This window comes from Emydura macquarii, unplaced genomic scaffold (assembly GCF_026122565.2).
Source record: "Emydura macquarii macquarii isolate MOO-44397 ecotype Brisbane River unplaced genomic scaffold, CSIRO-AGI_Emac_v2 contig_3305, whole genome shotgun sequence".
In the NCBI taxonomy this organism is placed as follows: domain Eukaryota; kingdom Metazoa; phylum Chordata; order Testudines; family Chelidae; genus Emydura; species Emydura macquarii.
In genome coordinates, this window is record NW_027133442.1 from 5,549,232 (window position 1) to 5,571,170 (window position 21,939).

Genomic DNA, 21,939 nt, shown 5'->3' on the forward strand with positions numbered 1-21,939 from the left:
GGAAATCAGCTGCTGGTTGGGGATTTCTCAGATCTCTTCCTTGGTAATTAAGTCTTTCCAACCAAAGCCCAAAGTCTTTCATAAGCAATTACTTTTGAAGGCATCTAATTTTTGTCCATCATTTTACTAGATCTCCACCTCTCACAGCTATATATTAGCATTCAGATTGTTTTAACTGATAATTGTCAATTTTGTTCTGGTTCTGTATATCTTTGATTTCCATCTATTGCTGACTTTAGTAAACTCTGAGGATGCCTTTCTTATCCTTGATGTCACTTTGGTTTTGAGGTCTCTGTTGGCTAATGTGGTGCTGCCCTGGTAGATGAACTGTTCTACTTTCTTGATTATTTTTGCATTCTAATGTGATGCTACTGTGTGATGGGGTGTTGGCCCCACACTGGCCTTTATGGGGTTAATAGAGCCCTAGGTAGTTTGCACAAGAGGCAGCCAATTAGAGAGGGGCTGAGAGGAGCAGCCAATCAGGGGCAGGTAGGCCCATATAAGCAGAGCTGCAAGGCAGAGAAGGTTCAGTCCCCTCTGGAGCTCAAGGAGAGAGGAGTGGGTACCTGGCCTGCACTGAGCAGGGCTGCTACATGGGGGGTAGCTAGAGAGAGCTCTGGCTGGCTGCTGGAGCCCTAAGGTAAGGGTGAAGAAGGTGGTGGGGGAAGTGGCTCAGGGAAATGTACTGAGAAGTCATAGAAGATGTAGCATGTGACTGCCTTTGTCATGGTCCCTAAGCCAAGACCTGGAGTAGTGGGTGGGCCTGGGTTGTCCCCCAACCCCTATCACCACTGGTGGGACAGTTGGACTGCAGTGCTTGCTCCTGGAAGGGGAGCACACAGATTGTGACATGGCCAGAGGGCTGTGTCCTGAAGAGAATGCCATGGTCCTTGGAGTGATGTGGGTCTGGAAGCAGTAGTGACAGTGGGTGAAATACCATCAGGAGAGGGCACACTGACCTGCAGAGCTGGTGGCCAGCAGGTGGTGCCAGCATGGTGAGTGGAGCCCCATTACATGTGCTTGACATCTGGGTTTCAATGATGTTTAGCATCACTAATTTTGAGCCCTGCTTGGCCTAATGTTTTTGCCAAGTTGTCTGTCTTTGTAACTTTTCACTGGTGTCACTCTGTAGTGCAAAATCACCAGCAGAGGCTAGGTCTTCTAAGCCTTAACCACCTACCCATGTTGTACTAGTGTTTGTGTTGTTAACACACTTCATTATCCAGTCTACACCAATGCCAAACAGTGGAAATAAAATGCAGCCATTTTTTGCCAGTGTCCACACTGAACCACTCCGTTGTCTGGTGGGTCTCCCTTACAGATCACTTCATACCTCTGTACAAGCCTTGATCATGATTTTTAGCTGGGATGCCTGTAGGACAGAAGCAAATTCCACAACATATGTCTCTGCAGGCTGTCTGGTGCCTTTTAAAAAATCAGGCCTGGTTTAGGCTACACTGGGTGTAAACTGCCTTCCATTGACCTAGCTGTGGAAGTGTGTATACTTAAATTTGGCTCCTACCAACATAAGTGCCCCTATATAGTGATACCACCTCCCTGAATGGTGAAGGATCACAGTTGAAGTAATTAGGTTGACACAGTGTCAGTGTAGACACTGCGTTGCTTACATCAACTGTTACTGGCCTTCACGAACCTTCCTACACTGACAATACAGTCTATTGGAAAATAGCATTTTCCCCCCCATGGGCATACTTGTGACTTTTTTTTATTTGGGGGGCAGAATTCACCTCTACCAGTGTAACCAGGACTCTGAACACCCAGCACTGGAACATTACTGAAATTCATGAAAAATTTTCAATAGTTATTTTGATACTTTTTCAATAAACTTTCATTTACCAAAAAGCAGGTTTCAGTAATGTGTATATATGTCTTATATCTGTGGGACAATTTGTCATGGGAAAACTCAAACTAGCAACAATTCTTTTGCAAACTATTATATTTTTGAAAGGCCTTTTTGATTAAAAAGCTTTTCATTCAAGTTTTTTTCACTAGTTCTAATAGCACTTTGCATCAGTAGATCTCAAAGTGTCTTCCAGAGGAGGTCAGTTTGCCTCCATTTCGCCTTCTGTAAAATGGGGATAAGTGACTCATCTGCTTTTTGACCTTGGACCAGTGGCATAACTGGGAACTAAACCAGGTCTCCTGTGTCCCAGGCCAGTGCACTAGTCATTTGCTCACACTGCCTTCTTATAGTGTAAATCTTCTTCAGTGCTCTGCGCATGTAGGCAAATGGATTCATGTACCAGATGTGTGCAAACAAAATAAATGCATCCCAGTGGAAACTTAGAATCGGTTTTAAATATAATCAGGTCCTGGCATTGATATTCTCATGAACATGGAATCAAACAATATGCACTAGGAACACTGATCAGAATAGAATCAACATTCTTCTCCCTCCTCCCCCAGTATATACAAAGGTGACTACAGAACTATGGCATCTGCATTTTTTAAAAATTCAATCAATAGAAGCTTGAGCCAAAGTCAATGCAGAGCCCTAAATCAGTTCAACGGCTTGGGTGCAATGTGTTGCAAGTAGCACTAATGAGTATTGTTTCCTTGGGTATAACTTTTGTCATTCCATTGACTTGATGTATATTTTCAGCTGTCTGGTGTTGTCAGTTGGTGTGTGTGTGTGTGTGTGTGGCACATGCTGTCCCAGCCCTGCACAGGGAGTTGGTTCAGCAGACCTCGATATGACTGCCCAGAGAGGCCACAGACTCAGTTCGGTGGCGAAGGCACTCGGCCAGGTTTATTGTCGACAGAGCATGGGCCTATCACCCTGGCTCCATGGTTACAGGTACCAGCAACAATGGTACCAGCTCAGTCAGCAGCAGGCGTCGTCTGTCCCTTTGGCTGGACAAAGGTGCCCCTCCTGTGATTTCCTCTTTTATACATTGGTACAAACACTTTATGTGGTATATTCCTGACATGGTTGGTTACCAACCCTACACCTTGTACCTGTTGGTTCAACCAAAATATCCCCATTCATTAGTACGTCATCCCACCCTTGGCTTACTCAGGGCCGGTGTGCTCCTGTACTATCTCCTAGGATTGTGTTTGTGCTGTTACGTGAGAACTTTAGGTTGGGGTAGACCTGTGCTAGCCTGCTGGAAAGTGTTTACATGCTTACCCAGTACCTAATACTTCTCACGAGTGCCGGTGTTTTAGCAACGCTAGCCGTGCCTTTGTGAAGTTCATGTACCAGACAGTGAACTTGTGAGCAAGCATCTGCTTTATGATAGGGCCTGATTTTTTGCTCTTAACATGGCCCGGATTTGCTGACTCTGGTTCAGACCTCAGGTCTTGCACCAGGCCCTGTGCTCCAGGCTCTTTCTTGACTACAACTGAAGACACATTTCAAGCATGAAACCCAAGGACTCCAATCCTAAACAAGTGAAACGGTTAGAAATCTCTGCAGTTTCTTTCCTTTCCCTCCTCTCTCCACTTTTCATTTAAAATGATTTTCTAGCTGTAATTACAGATAACAGTACAGTGTAATTCTGCATGTCATATGCACATGTAATGCTGACTCATGCTGGCTGGTGGTCAAGATCAAACCTGGAACCTCTGAAGTTTAGTGTAGGAGCCACTACCACAAGCTAAAAGCCATATGCCTATTAGCCAAGGCTGTAGCAGACTCCTCAAGCTGTAGATGGTCTAGGTGCCACTAGACAGGACAGAGCATCACGCCAAGCAGGCCCAGGTTACATACATCTATGGGGAAATGTACGTATTTTTCCAAATTCTTTGCTGTTTGAACATTCAGAAAGATACCATTTTCACAAAGCTTCCTGAAAAAGTGGAGATGAAACAGGAGTCTGTATTTTTTGTTAATTTTATATTCTGTGCAGCCTATTAGTGTGATTCAGGAAACTGCAGTAGGATGGAAAATGATTGGTGTTATCTATGTGACTTGTAGGGTTTACTGGGGTAGACATGGCCTCCAAACATTAAGTACTGATTCCGAGCCTAGGACAGCCAAGGACTTCCCATTGACTTCAGTGGGCTTTGGATCAGGCCCTGGAACATTAAGGGCCAGAGTCCTACCTGTTCTCACCAAGTGCAACTCTGTTGACCTCAATGGAATTGCACTTGTTCAAACCAAAGCTGAGCTTCACCCCAAGCAGCTCAAGGACCACAGCACCTTGCCGCCTCTGATCTATCAGGCCCTTCTTTCTTTAGGCTGAGGGGTGTATGAGGTACGGGCATCTTTGCATAAAAAGCAAGACTGACTGACTGGAGGGGTTCTCCCACCTCCCCAGTTTTCTTGTACTAATCCAGCCACACAGGTTGAATACTGTTTTTTTTGTTTTTGTTTCTAAAAATCATCATCACTTCCTTCATTGCAGACAACATGCATGCATCTAAATAAAATTGCTAAGCCATTCTCATTCATGTTTCTAATTACTGCAACCTGTTTAACAAATAGATGCATAATATAGGTCAAGTAAGTAGGTCATGATAAATTTGTGGGGAAGAAAGTCAGACCCTGTAGCCACACTGAAGCAGGATTTTCAAAGTTAAAAATATTTCTACATTTTGGGTTGCAAAAGCTGGGGGGGAGAGGGGAGGGAAATACAACAAACTCCTGCATCCTTACCCCTGCCTTGATTTTTTTTTTTTCCGCTCATCTTGTGGCACAGTAACAGCTAACAGTGTCCATGAGAGATACAAAGAGAGAATCTTCAAGCAGCAGTCGCAAAGCACAGTGGGGCCATTCCTGCATTCATTGTACACCACACCATTGAGGTCCACAGGCATTCCAGACTCGGTCAAAGCTGGTGCAAATCAGTGTCGCTGCCGTGACGTCAATGGATCTACATCCATTTATAATGGCTGAGGACTAGCCCTTGGAGTCAACAAGCAATCCAGGATGGGGCCAAGTGAACACACGTTGCTTTGTAAGTAGAGCAAATACAATTTACTACATCAGTATCTTGTTGCTTCACAAAATCTATTTTAGCCCCTCACATCAATGGAGCATCTTCATTTAAAAAATAACGACCAATCTAGAAAGGCTGCCTTTGCTTTAGTGACCCACTCTGTGGGTGGATGTACATGCCAATGTATGGAAAGCATATTTTTACATTTTAGCAATGTTATTTCTATTCAGCGCTTAGCACGAAAATCGTTATTCCTTCATCAATTTTTAAAGAGAGAGGGGCCAAAATCAGGCTTGGAATGGAATCAGAGTTGCAATTTTAACTCAAGAGACTGCTGCCTTTTTGTACAGAAACTTGGTTTTACTTTGGGGTACTGGGCCTGATTCGCAGATGTTGCATATCCACAGTTTGCATTGATGTCAACTGGAATTTTGAGCACTTGGTGTTAGGGCAGATCAAGCCCAATATATTTAAATAAAATATCATAGCTGGTTATTCTTTAATAACTTTAAATTGTTTCATGGAGATATCAAAGAACAGATATTCAAAATGGCACATGTGCAGTCAGGCACACACAACAATCATACAGTTGTGGGACAAATTTGCATGTACTAATTACCACACACATACTTCAATTGTGCAGGCAAATTGGTTAATTGCATGCACGCATGGCTTATTAAGCATCTAACTGGACAGTTGCATGCTCAATTTCTGGATGCAGAAATCAGGAAATTGGGCATGTAAAAGTCCAGTTATCTGCCAGTTATCTGGGCTTCAATTGCCTGATTTGTATGAATGATCACAGTAATCACATATGCAAATTAGGCATTCTGGTCTCAAAAGCAGACCTAAGATGTATGGATGTAATACGATCTTTTGAATTCTAGTGATAGTCAGGACTGAGTTGCTGAAATAGTTTCTGAATTGTTTAATTTCTGCTTTGTATGTCTTTTACCTTTTTGTTAAATTATTTATGGGAACATTTTTTCTTTTATGCGATGGTTCCAGCTCTATCTTATGAATCCATAGTTAAATGCAGCTTGCAATTCAGAGTTACTCAGAGCAAGAAGGGCCACACTTCTAAAAATGCAGCTTCTCTCTTGCAGTTTGTACATGCAGTTTAATTACAGGCACAAGTCTTGGTCCATGCACTTCTGCCTGGGGATGCAAAGCAGGTAGGGGAGCAATGCCCAAAGTGTTCTGATTTGTACCCACAATTCATTTTGTGGGTGCAAACTATGCCTGTGAAAAGGTAGGTGGGGAATCGGCAAAAGTACTGATCCACGCCACCAAGTGCAGGTTTAAAACAAACCCTGATCCCTTCTCAGGGCCCCCACATAGAGGGGAAAAAGGGTACACTTTACCAGGGCCTGGGAGGCCCAGCCCAGGCTGCAAACCCCATTACCATGAGGAAAAAATTGAGGCTAAATTGTAGATCACGCCTGAGGATATTTATAGAAACTTATTTCCCTGTTTTTATGTATCTCTTGTCCAGATCTTGTGAGATTTGCTGGCGCCAATCCAAAGCAGTGTTAGAGCAGTCTCAAGTAACATTGTGAACAGTGAGTTGCTGGGCCTAGTGGCCCAGCCCAGGCCCTTCTCTAGAATAGTGAGTGTTTGCTTGTGCAGTTAAATTAAGACTTGTAGTCCGAGACTGAGACACAGAGAGATTTGGGCTCTTCTCTGTGACATGGTCTAGCATCTCAAGACCAAGAACTACCAGTCCCAGAGTTCCTTGTGCATAGGCAGGAGGGAGGGACAGCTGGTGGGAGGGGCAAAGCAAAGCACCATAAGACAGTGGGAGCCAGTGCTGCTGCTGCTTCTTCTGGTAAGATTTGCAGGTCCAAAATATATGTGAGTAAGTGTCTAATTCACTCACAGTCACACACACACCCCATGCTGCCATGTCTGGTGGTGGCTATAAATACAAATCAGGCAGCCAGAAACATAAGGAGGTAAAAGAAAGGGAACTAAAAGAAGCTAAAGGATACCAACCTATCCTCCAGTTTTTCAAATCAGACAAGGCCTTTCTGCAGTCAGGCAATATACTAACTAGGGAAGCAGATGAACAAAATCAAGATGAAAATGATTTCAATATAGAGACTGTGTCTGTGGCACTGACAATTGATGACAAAGAAAAGCTGCCAGAACATGCATCATGTGACTCCAATCTAATGCTTGAAGATAGTCAGGTGGTATCACCATTAGCACCACCACGTTCAGAAGGTTTACAAGAAGCAGGAGAGAGTAGTAAAAAATGAAGGGTATTCACCAATTGTGAAAAAATGGCATAAACTATATACTAAACTTCCTGACCATGGAAATAGCATAGAACATAAAACTTGCTACTGCCAGTGGAAGCAATTACAGCAGTCACTGTCAGGTGGACATGGAGTGGACAGCGAGATTCAAAAACAAATATTAACAGAAGCTACAAGATGGAAAGATTGTTGGATGTTACCTTATTTCTTGCTTCACAAGGTTTAGCATTCCAAGGAGATAATAATCTGATCGGTGACCCACACAATGGTAACTTTCTTGGAACTCTTGAGATTATAGCTGTGGGGGGCTAATTCATGATTTTGCAATGAAAAAGGCCAGAAAAATAAAGCTTTAAAGTTAATTGGCCTAATTATAAAATGTTTGCAGTAACATTGGCCCCTTAGAATAAAAAATCAAGACATTGACAGGATATAATACCTTTATAAGGAGCAAAATAGTCAGCAAACTTGTAGGACTCTCAGGCTGGGTGTTATGTTAAATAAAAATAGCAAATGGGCGGGGGGCATTTTTCAGCAATGTAGAATATGTATCAGTAATGTCAGAATTCAAACTTTTTTCATGGCTCATGAGATTGTATGTATGGGACAAGCGATGTGGCATGTGTGTGGAGGAGGGGCGGGGGAGCCTGTTACAAGTTTGCACTGGACCCGAAAAAATTATGCTTGGGCCCTGCTCCTTCTGCATCATTCAAAACTCAATGGAAATGCTACAGCGAGCCTGCAAAGGGGAACTCCACAGCCCCTGGATAGCTCTAGGGCAGTGCTCCGCACCAGCTCTTTGCACAGGACCCCAGAAAGCTGTTGAGGGTGGACTAGATGTCGGGCTAGTGCCTTTGCTGAAATTTGCTGACCCACTGGCCTGGAAACTGACATAAGGGACCCCAGCAGATGCTACTTCATCTTCTGCTGGCAGAAAGCAATAGATGCCTGTGGAAGTGGGGATGCAGATGTAGAATTCTGACATACTCCTCCTCAGCCTTCGGAACCCCCTCTGCAGGTGCTCACTGGGCCCGAGGCCAGGGTGCTGCTGCTGTAGATGGCATTGCTCATCTCAAGCCAGGGGCATGCTGGTGGCCAAAGCAGCTTTAACTCATGGCCCAGGGGATCAGAGTGCAGGCAAAAGGGTTCAAGTGAGCAGAAAACAGGACTGTTCATCAAGGAGAGGGGACCAGGTGGGTACCCCAGAGTGGCAACTCTTCTGGGGCTGGAGCTCTTTCCCTATGGGTCCCTGGTTTCCATGTGACTGGACAGCCTTGTCTCCTCTGCCACTCCCAAACCGCCTTCTTCTGCAAGTAGCATTTGGCAAAATTCACCTCCGAGAGCTTCCTAGCCCCCCTCTATCCCCTACTCCTGAGACTTGAATATGGCCCAGTGAAGTTTATTATGCCAGCATTAGCTAACAGATTGTAAACAACACACACAGACTGAGCGCCATTAGAATTCTCTGCTGGACCTTACCTACGATTCTGGTTTGCCTCTCTTCAGTGGTGGTGTAAATCTGCAGTTTATTATAAATACATCCCTTGAAAATGTATCGTACGTTTGCTCAGCAAATTATTTTCCAAGTGCTACTCTACAATTAGAGCTGTATACGGCATCATGTTTGCATTGCACCCTAGCCTCCGGATATTGCCCTCTGAGCCTGCAAACACCCGTATTCCCACAATGCTAAGCATATGCGTAATGCCACTTACTTGTCTCTAAGGACCACGCACCGTCCTGCTGACAGTGTAATCAATGGGATTACTCACATGCTTAAAGTCAAGCACATGCACAAGGGTTTACAGGATAAAAGCCTTGCAAAAGCAAGCACCAAGCAATGTAGAATCACACTCCTGTGGCTACCACAAAAAACACTTTTTAGAGACTAGTAGAGATAACTGAATGTGAATAATAATAGACCAAGTTAAAGGACCAAAAGAAGCATTATAAAATCTGTTTAGAGTGCTTGCAGATCACTTTGTGAAGAACATAGTTTCAAAATACCTAATAGATTCCTTCCGAAACCATGAAAAACATTTTCAACTACAACCCACTGCATATTTTTAAAATGCATTAATAATTCCTCTTTATATCTGACAATCTTCACTTTCTATGAGTTTTTCCACACCTGACCTTTCTAAGGTGGATTATTCAAGCAGCCCATTTATAAAATATATGACCATCCTGCTAACATTCAGTGATGTAGACCTTAATTCAGCAAGCATGTGAGCGTGTACTTACATCTCATGAAAGTCAGTGGGGCCATCTGCAGGCTTGTGCGCTTTGCTGATCCAGAGGGAGGCAGTGGGCCAACTTTTTCAAGGCCGGGGTCCAGCTGCCAGTTTGGCAGCACCTCCGTGGGCCACATACAGAAATACATGCTCTATAAAATTGCACCCTCCATGCAGGGTGGTCTTGCACGGATGCATGGAGGATGCCATTTTGTAGGATAGGCCTAAAAAATGCAGCATTTCACTGCAATGCTCTACAGCTGCCAAATGGTCTGGGCAGCTGCCGTTCTAGGGACAGACGCATGTGGGGGCTGGACGGAATCCGGCCGGAGGGCTGCCAGCTGCACCACACATCTGCGTGCACACGCTGTAGAAGCTGCTTACTCAGAACAACACAGAGAACAGCCTCTTGTCACAGACAGGTGGCTTTTCCTCACACCTGCTTCCATGCAGACCCCCTGCACTGTGGGGAGGAGAGCCAAATGAGGAACACTTTTAGCTCCAAAAGTAATAGTCTGGCGCTTGGTCAATTTAACTGTAACTGGAGAGACTGTAAACTTGGCAGGAATTGAGGTGGACTTTAGGAAAACTGCAGCAGCTTCAGTTCTAATCAGGGCATCCAATGTTATGGACCATCCCAGTTAGGAGAGGCGCTGTTGTCCCAATTAAACAGCTGTGATTTGCACTGGATAACATTGGAGTGAGAGGGTCAGGTTCTGTGGGAACCATCCCAATTAACCAGATTTCCCAATAAATTGTGTTCTCATTAAGTGAGGGACACTATATATTACCCATCAAACGATGAATTCAAATACGGAGCTCTGCATCACCGTTGGACTTATAGAATCACTTACCAAGGCGGCAGGTGTCCTACCCGAAATTTCCTAGCCCTCACTGCACAAGGTAGAGAATGCGCAGCTTATTCTAGGCAGCATCACTGTGGAATTCAAGGGTTTGTGTGATATTAAGCGCACATGTATCTTAAAAGCAAGTTTATGATCTTTTTCCAAAATGTCAATACGCCTTCACTAGGCCCTGGAAGATGCATGAATGTATCTCCAAGAATAGAATCCAGATCTAGTTTCCCTGTATGTAATTAACCATTTACATAGGAAAGGAAATAGAAGGTGTTTTGAATTCCCTAATATACAGTGCAGCCCAATTAAATCACTTGAATTACACGTGCAGATTGGTAAATATGATTATACACAAGATGTTTCAAATATCAGAAAATGCTTAAATATTGAAGAAAAACTGAGGGCGGGGAGTCAGCCACCTACCCTGGGAGAGCCTGTTTCTGGTAAAATGCTACCCCCTATTGGCTTAACTATATTAGGCATTTTCCAGGGACACTCCTAGATCACTTCTCTGTGCTATATCAACACCCAGAGGTGATGAAAATATTTCCCTGCCCACAGCATACACACACACACACACTCTTCTGCTTTACTCAGTTTCTGTATATTTGGGAACTATGGTTTCAAGGGGAAGCTATGGTTGGCTAAGGCAAAGAGAGAGCAAGGGGAGAACCTGCTTCATCCAAAGGTACAGCAATTATTGCATATGAGATGATACCGACTAAATAAAACTTCCTGGCCGGATATGGAGGTGATTACCCTCGGCATGGGTGGGGAAACAATGAGATCAGTACTGCTGTGGGGAACAAGTGATCTCCATAGATGACACCTCCGTGGATGCTGTGACATTCGAGGCTGTTTCCTAAGCCATAAATCCAGCGTGTCTGTTCAGTCCGTGATTTTGAGTGTCCAGCAGAGTTATGAATTTAAGCTCCCAGGCTCGCCTTTGAAAGCGTTGTGCAGGTTTCCTGTGAGGACGAGGACTAATAGGGCCGACAGAGCGATCAAAGTGGTCACCCACCGCTGACAGGAGGTGGGACGCAGCACGAGACAGGGAGGCAAGGATTGTCTAGTTTCACACACATTGTTGCTATTGGGGCATTTAGTGCACTGGATGAGGTACACCATCTGTAGTGACAGGCATGTGCAGGACTCTGTGTGGGGTGTGTTGATTGTTGTAACCAGGTCTGCCAAAGGGGGCAATTGTCTAGGGGCCCCGCGACTTTAAAAGGTCTGGGCCATGGGCAGGGGGTGAAGTTTCCTATTGGGGAGGCTAACTCCCCATCCCGCCAGTGGCCCTGCCCACAGTCCACCCCTGCTCCACCCCAGAGCCCAGCCCTGCCTTCTCCCCTGCTCGGCTGGCTTGCCACCACGTCCCTCCCCCACTGCATCCCACCTTTCCCTGCTTTCCCGCTCAGCCCTCGTCCTCTCTTCCACACACCCACTCTTTCCCGCTTGGCCTCCCCGCCGCTGTGTCCCTCCTCCCCCACTCAGCCTCCTGCCGTTGCTCAGCGCCTGGGAGAAGAGGAGGCTGTGGTGAGGGGCAGGCCAAGAGGGGAGGGGGCGGGACCGGGGTGGAGTGTGGGCGGAGCTGTGGGCATAAGAGGCGGGATGGAGAACGAGGAACCTCCCCAAGAGGAAGCTTCACCCGCCTCCCCTGGTTGTAACCTCAACCCTCTCTTTCTAGAGAGGTAGAGAGCCCCCTCCCCACTGCACTCTTCCTGCCTTTTTTCTCCCACACAGACACTCCCTCTGGGCCAATATTGGCAGGGCTCCCTAAAGCAGTGAGTCCTGGAGTTAACCCCCTGTAGAAATGAATGGGGTGTTAGACCCAGCTCAGAACTATTGTTTCAGGCTGCCTGCAGACTCAGGCAGGTCTCTCTGCATAGGTTGACATTTTCAAGTTTTTCTTTGCAACCATGAGGCTTAGAAAAAGAAATTTAAATTAAAAAATTTTAATACAGCAGAATTAGTATTTGCAATGGAAAAAAGGAAGACAACCACAAAAATAAACAAAAATCCCAATCTCGCACTTTTTACAAAGACCATGTCTACACATGAGAGTTTACAGCGACACAGCTGTGCCAATGCAGCTGCGCCACTGTAAGATCTCTTGTGTAGCTTCTCTATGCCAGCGGGAGAGAGTTCTCCTGTCGACATAGTTAAACCACCCCCAATGAGTGGCAGTAGCTATGTCAGCAAGAGATGCTGTCCTGCAGATATAGCGCTGTCCATACCAGCACTTCTGTTGGTGTAATTTATGTTGCTTATGGGGTGTTTTATCACACCCCTGGGCATCATAAATTATACTGACAAAAGTGGTAGTGTAGACATAGCCTTAAAGAAAACTGACAGAGTTTAGTATGAGTAATAATCGTATTTTGAAATTCTATAGTGCCTTCTTTCCCCAGATCTTGAGAAAAATTAATTAGTTTAGCTTCTCAACACCATGGGACGATATTTCACCGTGCTGTGAGATAGGTGAATATTGCAGATAAAGCATCTGAGACACACTGAAACCCCAAGCCTGCTGTAGGTGGAGCCCTGTAGGGGAAATTGCTGCATAAGTAATAACTTTAGTTTATGATAAGCAAAATGGCTTAAAAGAAAATGGAACCATTAGGAAGCTTAAACAGAAAATACATCCAGCAGCACCAAGATCTGTACATAACCTTCAAAGCAGACATATGACCTTACTGTCATGAGTTCCTCAATACCTTTTCTCTTCCTGCTGTTTATGTCTAAACTAGAGCTTAGCAAAATAAGATCACGTAAAAGTCTTGGTGAACAAAAATTTCAATAAAAACAGTACTACAATGAATCCACAGTCTGCTGCCAGTTTTAGGGCTTGATCCAACGCCACTGAAGTCAGGGGGAGTTTTTCTGCTAATTTCAAAAGGTTTGGGGTCAAGCTTTTATTCACTTTCCACAAATAATACATTTTGTTTGCAAGAATCCTTGCTCAAAGGGAAAAGATTGCAAATAGTCATGTGACTGTGTATTTGCACAAAAAGTGTTTGTGTAGTTATCTTGAAAGCTCTGGATTTGGGAAACATCCAATCAGGAATAAGAAATGATGCTGCATTTGCAGAAATAGTTGTTGTGAGTAGCTGGCAAATGAGTTGAAGTACATTTGCAGAAACCATTTGTTCAATCACTTTGAACAACAAACAGATTTGTAGAAATGAAAGTCTTTCTCTGAATAATTAATGAATAACTTCCTCAGGTGAAATGTTTGCTTAAAATAGTTCACCCAGCTTTGGTCTAGACTCAAGTTATAAACCCCTTAGGGTACAGACAAATTGGAGCTTAACTACTTATGCCCCGCTCCAGTGCTGAATTACAACACACTCATAGTTTAATCTTTGTTAGCATAAGTGTTCCAGAAGTGTTTTAAATAATATGATGACTTCCCTATGCCTTGGGGTTTGTGAATAGCAGTGCTCTCCTATCTGCCAGATAGACCCCAATCCTGTAAGCTCTTACACCTGTGCTTAGCTATAACCTTACAATGTGTGCCATAATGGGGAAAGCAAAGAACAGCAATATCCACCATATATAGATTCTTTCTTGGGGAGTGTGCCTTGAATTGCTGCTGGCAGGATGCAGGGTGCAGTCAGAGGGAACCAATTAGTGGCCTTTGCTACACACAAATCAGGCAGCAGGGGAGCTAGAAGCAGCATTGCAAATTCTGCCAGGGCTCTTGGGAGGGTTTGTTAAAGACACCTTAAAGAGACTGGGTCTGGGGGACTCATTGTCTGGAGGGAGGTAGCAAGGAACATGAGGGAAGTGGGGGACTGTCAGCAAGGCTGGGGAAGAGGGACTAGAAAGAGTGTGTGAGGGGTTAAGAATGTGGGGGCCTGGAAGGAACCTCTGTGTGGGGGTTAAGGGAGAGTATGTAGGGAGCCTGGAGCCTGTGATGCAGAGGAGAGGGGCTGGGTGAAAGTGCTTGTGGGAGAGGCTAGGATGAGAGTGCAGGGGAAGAGAAGTCTGTGAAGGGCTTGGGGAGAGTCTGTGAGGGGTTGGGGGGTTGGAACAATTTGTATAATGGGGGGTGCTGAAAGCCATTGAACAAAACTGTAAACCCTGAATGTAATGGAAACCACTTCAAGTTAGGGGGTGTGGTAGCACCCCCAATTTCAGCGCCTATGGTGGGGGGCTGGGAAGGGTGGGGTGGCTGTGTGAGGAGTCTTGAGGCTCAAGGGGGGGGTCAGGAAGAGGCTGTGGGGAGTTTGGGGTAGATGGTGGGGGTGGGGTAGGTGGTGGGGCTCGGGGCTGAGGATGGGGGGTTGGGGTCTGGGGCAGTGGGGAATTTGAGGGAGGCAGTGAGGGGTGGGGAGAGGCTGGAGGGTTCGGGGGGGGGGTTGTGTGGGGATGGGGGTCTGGAGCGGGGGGGGGGCGGAGGCGGGGGATGGGGGCGGAGCTTAGGAGGCATTGAGAGGGCGGGGCTGGCCTGGGCCGCGCCTGCGCTGTGGAGGACGGAGCCGGCCGGCAGCGGCGAGTCCTGGGGGGCGGGGCGGGGCGGGGCGGGAGCGAATCCGGGCTGGGCTCCGGGCGAGGCGGGGCGAGCGATCGAGCCCTGCTGCCAGCTGGACGCTGCGGGCCGGAGCCCCGCTCCCTTCCCTTCCCTCGCGCGTGTAGCGGTGCCCGCCCTTAGGGTCCGACTCCGCTCGGCCGGGGGTCAGTCTGGGGGTGTCCGTGTGTCTAGGTAGGTGTGTCCGTCCGTGTGTCTGTCTCTACCCCCTAGGGGCTGGGGGCCAGCCTGGGTCGTGTCCGGGTGTGTATGTCCGGGGGGTGTGTCCGTGTGTCCCTACCCCCTAGGGGCAGGGCCTAGCCTGCGCTGTGTTTGTCGCGCCCCAGGAGCCGGGCTCAGCCTGGCCCGGGGTGTCCCTCGCTGGCCGCCGGCCCGTGGGTGGGTATCGAAGCGCCCTTCCCCCTGTGGCGGGGGTTCGTGCCCACCCGGGCTGGGGTGGCTGCGAGACACGGGGAGACACGGGCAATGGGATGGTGCAACGGCGGGACAGTCTCATCCTTGTCATGAGTTCGGCAGGCCCCTGCTTAGGTGCATGATGCGCTCTGCTGGGTGGGCGTGCTGGTAATCTAGGCCCTGGCCCAGGAACTAGGTCTGTGTGACTAGACCCCCGGGTCCGTATGGGGCACTACTGAACGCAACAGGAGTCTTGGAGGGGTGGAGATCTGCCAGCAAGAAGCTCAGTGCTGGATTGGGGCCATGTTTAGTACAGTTGGTGGAGGTGCACGGGGAGGGTGTTTAGCCACTGTAATTTAAGGTTTAACAATAAACAATGCAACAGCCTTTTCCATATTTCCTAGGAGACAGACTGGCTGCCTTTGCTATTCATCCGAACAGCCTGAGTAACAATTGCGCACCTGACAACCAGCCATTTTTACCTTTACCATTTTATATAGTCCCTAGCTAGGGAGCATGGGGGAGAGGGAATCGGTGAGCAAGTGAAAGTTATTTGGTAGGGAAGAGGCTTATGGTTGCATAAATGAAATTCAGAAATGAGTGTTCTGATGGAAAAAGTTAAATTTTTAGTAATTTATTGGGATTTCTCTGAAAACTTTCTCTGTGAGGGCCAAGTGGTGAAGTCATTGTTCTGTATTACCATTTTAATCAGTCTAGCACTATTCATCTTTAATTTAATGTAATTGAAGATAAACATCAATTAACATTTCATTGCAGCCCTGCAAATGTAGCTTAATGTGTGACCTATATTTTGTGGGGGGAGGGCGTGTGTGTAATTTTAGAGCACATCCAAACTTCTGAGAATGAACGCTCTAGCATTTGCAGGGTTGTTTTTTTTAAATCCTACAAATGGTACTCCCTACATGCCTAGAGTTAAGCATGAGTGTAAGTATATGTAGGATCTTTGTATTAATTGGTCATTGTCAGTTTATACAATTTCCTAAACAGGAGCAGTTTTATATATACATTTTGACACAACAGTTTCCTTGTTGATTGTTTTCTAAATATATAGCTCCAGTGCATCAAAATGGCTTGATTCTCTATTGCCCTGCACTTTGTGTCATTTACATCAGTCTAAACACTGCCAGATCAGAATGGTAGGGTTTGCAGCTAGTTTCCACTGGTGTAAATTGGACAAGGCACAGGGCCATGATGGGTTAGACTGACTGACGCTGACTACAATGTCTAAAATCATTCTTTGTACATAGAGCTCTGCACGGTTACAAAATTTGTGCCCTCATCCGATCTGCAAAAGTGGCCCACATATATAAAACGGAAAATCTGCAGATTTTCAAGACTCTATTTACAGACACGTACACGCATGTGCGCGCCCCATCTTCCTCATACAGATAAAGACTTGTCTATACTGGGAGCCTAAATACTCATTGTGCAGTCATTTACATCAATGCAAAGTGGTGCAAAATCCTACCATTTTGCACACTGCACTAGTGTAAATTACTGCACAAGGTGTGGGGCAACCAGGAACTTGCCTTGGTTTTTTGTTTTGCATTAGTGTAACCTCTGCAGTGTCACACTGCATGAATCTGGGCATGGAGAGGCCCTGTTCACTCCTCTTTGGTGGGTGATGCCAGGATATCTGGAAAGTGAGTCTGAAGTGGGAGATGCTAGGGAGGCTGGGGTGTGGGCAAGGCATTTCTGGAGCTCTGAGCCACCCCAGGCATACGGTGGGTTCTGTGTTGTGAAAGAAACATCTTGCCATCTGTGTATGATGGCCAGGAGCTCTTGAGTCAACCTACACCCCTCATTGGATGATCATTGAATCCTCGTGGATCTTGAAGTTGCCTTGCACATAAATTGGCCAGAATAGAACAGGTCAATCAATGAGCCAAAACAGCGTACTCTAAACTCGCAGAAAGCTGACTGATTGTACAATAGAAGTAGTCAGAGGTGTAAGGGCAACTAATCCATGTAAAACATGTTGCATAATAAAGTTTGTCATTCACTGAAGTGTTGTTGCCGGCACTTACATCCTCTTCCCGGAACACAAGATGGTACTGATGCCATATTTCTCTGAGCCCTTGTGTGCAGTAGACTGTTTATGTATCTAGTAAGGAATTTATACTATTTCATGTCTTATAAGTGAGAGGTGGGTCTGAATTGACACCCAGAATCCAAGTGCACCCTGAAGGATCTGGGGTGTTTCCTTCTAAAATTCTGAGAACAGTATGCTATTCAGCTATTGTGCACTGTGTCACATTGGCTATGTCAATGATGGTGTGTGTAGGGACAACAACTGTGGAGAGAAGGAGGTTGCTGCTATTTGCTCTTTATAAACAAAATACCCTATTACAAAGGAATCTTAAAGGGATCCTGATTGTAGCCTTTATAGGCAGGATTATGCACTTGTCTTAGCCACACTTCTTCTCAAGCATTTGAATGCAAACTTACTCTGTGTTATCTGAGATCACGATTGGGGTGAAATCCTGACTCCATTCAAGTCAACAGCAAAACTTTTATTGACTTCAGTAGAGCCAGGATTTCACCCTGGGATACTGGGGGTTTGGAAAGCACAGGTGTCTCTGCTTCCCAGCACTGGTCTTTCACTATCTTCTCTCAATATAAGTTTTTATACCATGCCCTTTTGTGCTGTATCTGAGCACACTTTATGAAGTAGAATGACATAATTCAGACTCCACAGGTAACATTCTGTCAGCTCCTCCAGTTTACATTTGTGCAACCTTTCTGAACAAACACTAAGCTATAACAGATTACACATTTATGTGTGGGAGTGACCCCCGTTATCTTATTTTCATTCTGCTTTTAGGCCATTTTTTGAAAATGTATTTTGTGTGTCATAAAAATGTATAAAGGATTAAAATATGTTTTCCTTTTTCTTTGGTTGTAGAAGTGACATGGAATCCACGCGCTTGAAGTGAAAGAGAAGAAACAACGTCTGATAAATGGAAGCCATGAAGATATCAAAGCCGTTCTATGGTTTGGGGATTTTTGCATGTGTGGCTATTTATGTTGTTTATGTAAAATGGCATTTGGACTCCAAACCAATCTCAGGTATAACAGAAGGTGCTATTGAAAGTAGAACAGACAAACTAGACCATCAGACATTGACAATGAACGATGCAGCGTTTTATGGCATTATGTTTGATGCTGGAAGCACTGGAACGAGAATACATATTTTTAAATTTACACAGAAATCTAAAGGTATGACAAGCTATTTAAGTTAACAATTTTATTAATTTTTCTCCAAGCACCCTTAAGAAATGAATTAAATCTTAAAGTTTCTTGGAGACCATCCTATTTTAAAACGGATTTGTTCATCTCAGCCCCTGACTTTGTGATTATCGCAGTTAGACAAATGTGACTGATCAGTTGTACATCTCCCATCACTGCAATATCTGAGTTCTTCATAAACAGCAGCACCTCTATCCTCAGAACACTGCTCTGAAGGAGGGAGAGATTAAGTGACTTGACCAAGGCCACAGGGAATCTGTAGCAGGGCCAATCTCCTGAGTCCAAGACCTGTGACTTAGCCACTGGACATTCCTTCATCTTAGCTTCCTGGAAACAATATTCTTCTCTAATGCTCCAGTTCAGCACAGAACATAAGCACATGTTAAAATCATGCTGATTTCAATGGGACTTACGCACGTGCTTAAAATTATCATGTTTGTCCTGTGCTGAATCTTGGCCTACAGCATTTTTGAGGAATAAGACACCAGTTGCCACACACTCATTCTACCTGGTAGTAATGAGCATCAGTGATATAAATTTTGTAATGCGTGGTGAATCCAGTCAAAAAGACTAAATGAAAAGAATGGTGAGGATGAAAAGAGAAGCACTTCAGTCACTAAATGCCAAAGTTAGTTGCCCACACTACTCAGGCCCAGCTTCTCAAAGCTATTTAGATAGCCAGCTTCCATTGCTTTCAGTGGGAGTCAGGTCATAAATGCCTTTCAAGAGCTGGGCCTAAGTGTTAAAGGATTTTGTTCTTCTGTCTGTTAGTGAAGACGGAAAATTTTTCTCTTGCTCCTCAAATGTTTTCATTATTAATATAACAAAACCCAACAAGTTTGAGTCATAGTATTGTTCTAAGTGTTTCTCTGGTGCATGCACAAGCAGTGTTTTTAAAATGAACATTGATAGATACTTATAAGGGAGGCATCATGGGTAGAGTGTGGGACTTGTACTTAGATGACCTAGGTTCTGATCCAGTTCTGATGCCGAATTGCTGAGTTACCCTAGAAATGTCCGCTCAAGCTCTGCGTCTCACCCTTTCCCTGTCTGCACAGTCACAGGAATCCCATATCACACATGGATGTTGAGAGACTTAGTCACTTGGTGTTTGTGAAGTTCTGTAAGATACTTGGGTGAAAGATGTTTGTAGCCAGGAGGTGTGGCCTCTTTAAGAGATGGACACTGAGGGAGGGCCAACCACCCCCTGGCTGGCGGAACCTGGAAGTCCACACCTGCCAGATCGGAAGCGGAGAGGCAGGACAGGAACTGGAAGTATAAGAGATGGCCCTGGTACCTCAGTTACTTGGGGAGCAGACACCAAGGGAGACAGATGCCTCCCACCTGCTGCTGGCCTCTGAGTCCACCAGTGACGTCTGGCAGTCCAGCGATGATCCTGAGCTACCAGAGGCACCGAAGATGCCCTACCACAAGCTGAATACCTCTATGAGGCAGAGGATGACCCTGGGTCGCAGGTGCACCTCGGGACGGGTTAGGAAGTAGCCCAGGGATAGCTGACCACCATTGGGTTGTGCTTCTGCTGGAGCACTGGTCAGCGCATTTCGGCTGGAACCCGCTGACCTGGGGGTAAAGCACTCCATCACTGTTGGGGCCCTGGCCTGGGACGCAGTGGAGTCGAGTGGGCCTGTGTCCCACTATTCTTCCCACCCCCTGCCACAACACCCCTGGAGTGGCAGACATTCCCACTGGGTCAAGAGACCTGGTTCCCTGCTCAATCCCGGTGCAGGCACTAGACTGCTTACTTACCCCTGCCCTGCCTGAGGGCCAGGGGGGCTGTAGACTGCTTTGCCTGCCCCACCCTGCTTGAAGGGCCAGGGCTATAGACTGCTTGCTCACACTGACAAAGCTACATACTGCTTGCTTTGCCTACCTCTCCCTGACTGCTCGTTTGGCCCCCTCCGCCTGAGGATTGGGGGCCCAGAGCTTTGGGATTGCCCAGCTTGGCCGAGGAGACCCACAGATTGCTAATTTCCCCTCTAGCTGAAGCTTCCCCGCAGGACGTGGGAGACACCGAGGGAGACACTGAGGGAAGGCCACCATCCCCTACCCATGCCTGAGATCACCTACAATGTTGTATGAAGAACAGCTAGCCAAAGACTCAAAAAGTAACCACAAAAAATGTATTAAGTGTATCAAAAAGCAGGAAGCTGGCTAAACAACCAATGGGGCCACTGGATGATCGAGATGCTAAAGGAGCACTCAAGGAAGATAAGGCTATTGTGGAGAAACTAAATAAATTTTTTTTATCAGTCTTCACAGCTGAGAATGTGAGGGAGGTTCCCAAACTTGAGCCATTATTTTTAGGTGCCAAATCTGAGGAACTGTCTCAGATTGAGGTGTCATTAGAGGAGGCTTTGGAACAAATTTGAAAAATTAAACAGTAATAAGTCACCAGGACTAGAAGGAATTCACCCAAGAATTCTGAAAGATTTCAAATGTGACCTTGCAGAACTACTAACAGTGGTATGTAACCTATCACTTAAATCAACTTCTGTACCAGATGACTGGAGGATAGATAATGTGACACCAATTTTTAATAAAGCTCCAGAGGCAATCCTGGCAATTACAGGCCAGTAAGCCTAACTTCAATACCAGGTAAATTGATTGAAACTATAGTAAAGAACAGAATTATCAAACACTTAGATGAACACAATGTGGTGCGAAAGAGTCAACATGGTTTTTGTAAAGGCAAATCATGCCTCACCAATCTACTAGAATTCTTTGAGGGGGTCAACAAGCATGTGGACAAGAGTGATCCAGTGGATATAGTGTATTTAGATTTTCAGAAAGTCTTTGATATGGTCCCTCACCAAAGGCTCTTAAGCAAAGAAAGCTGTCATGGGAAAAGAGGGAAGGTCCTCTCCTGGATCAGTAACTGGTTCAAAGATAAAACAATGAGAGTCCTGTAGCACCTTAAAGACTAACAAATTTCTGTGGGCATAAGTTTTCGTGAGCTGCAACCCGCTTCGTCAGGTGGGTTGCATCTGATGAAGTGGGTTGCAGCCCACAAAAGCTTATGTCCACAGAAATTTGTTAGTCTTTAAGGTGCTACAGGACTCTTGTTTTTGCTGTATACAGACTAACACGGCTACCCCTCTGGAATGGTTCAAAGTTAGGAAACAAAGGGTAGGAATAAATGGTCAATTTTCAGAAGGGAGAGAAGTAAATAGTGGTATCCCCCGCGGGTCTGTATTGGGACCAGTACTCGTCAGCATATTCATAAATGATCTGGAAAAAGCGGTAAACAAGGAGGTGGCAAAATTTGCAGATGATACAAAACTACTCAAGATAGTTAAGTCCAAAGCAAGATGGAAAGAGTTACACAGGGATCTCACAAAACTGGGTGACTGGGCAACAAAATGGCAAATGAAAGTCAATGTTGGTAAATGCAAAGTACTGCACATTGGAAAACAATCCCAGCTATACCTACAAAATGATGGGTCTAAATTAGCTGTTATGATTCAA

The 21,939-nt window shown here is 45.6% G+C and overlaps 1 protein-coding gene across 4 annotated transcripts in view; it reads left to right on the top strand.

Moving 5' to 3' along the window:
- The first annotated feature begins 545 nt into the window (after positions 1-545).
- The window catches only part of ENTPD6 (ectonucleoside triphosphate diphosphohydrolase 6), a 40,431-nt gene continuing 19,037 nt past the window's right edge, over positions 546-21,939 (top strand). For 3 of the 4 annotated variants that reach the window (XR_010917123.1, XM_067532840.1, XM_067532842.1), the window contains exons 1-2: positions 14,872-14,964; positions 18,110-18,423. Coding sequence is in view for 3 of the 4 variants with exons in the window: in XM_067532840.1 (XP_067388941.1) it covers positions 18,165-18,423 (259 nt within the window). In the remaining variant the exon portion in view is untranslated. Of the gene's footprint in view, positions 641-4,664; positions 4,923-14,871; positions 14,965-18,109; positions 18,424-21,939 lie in introns of those variants that run through there. The other variant, XM_067532841.1, reaches the window with a different exon arrangement.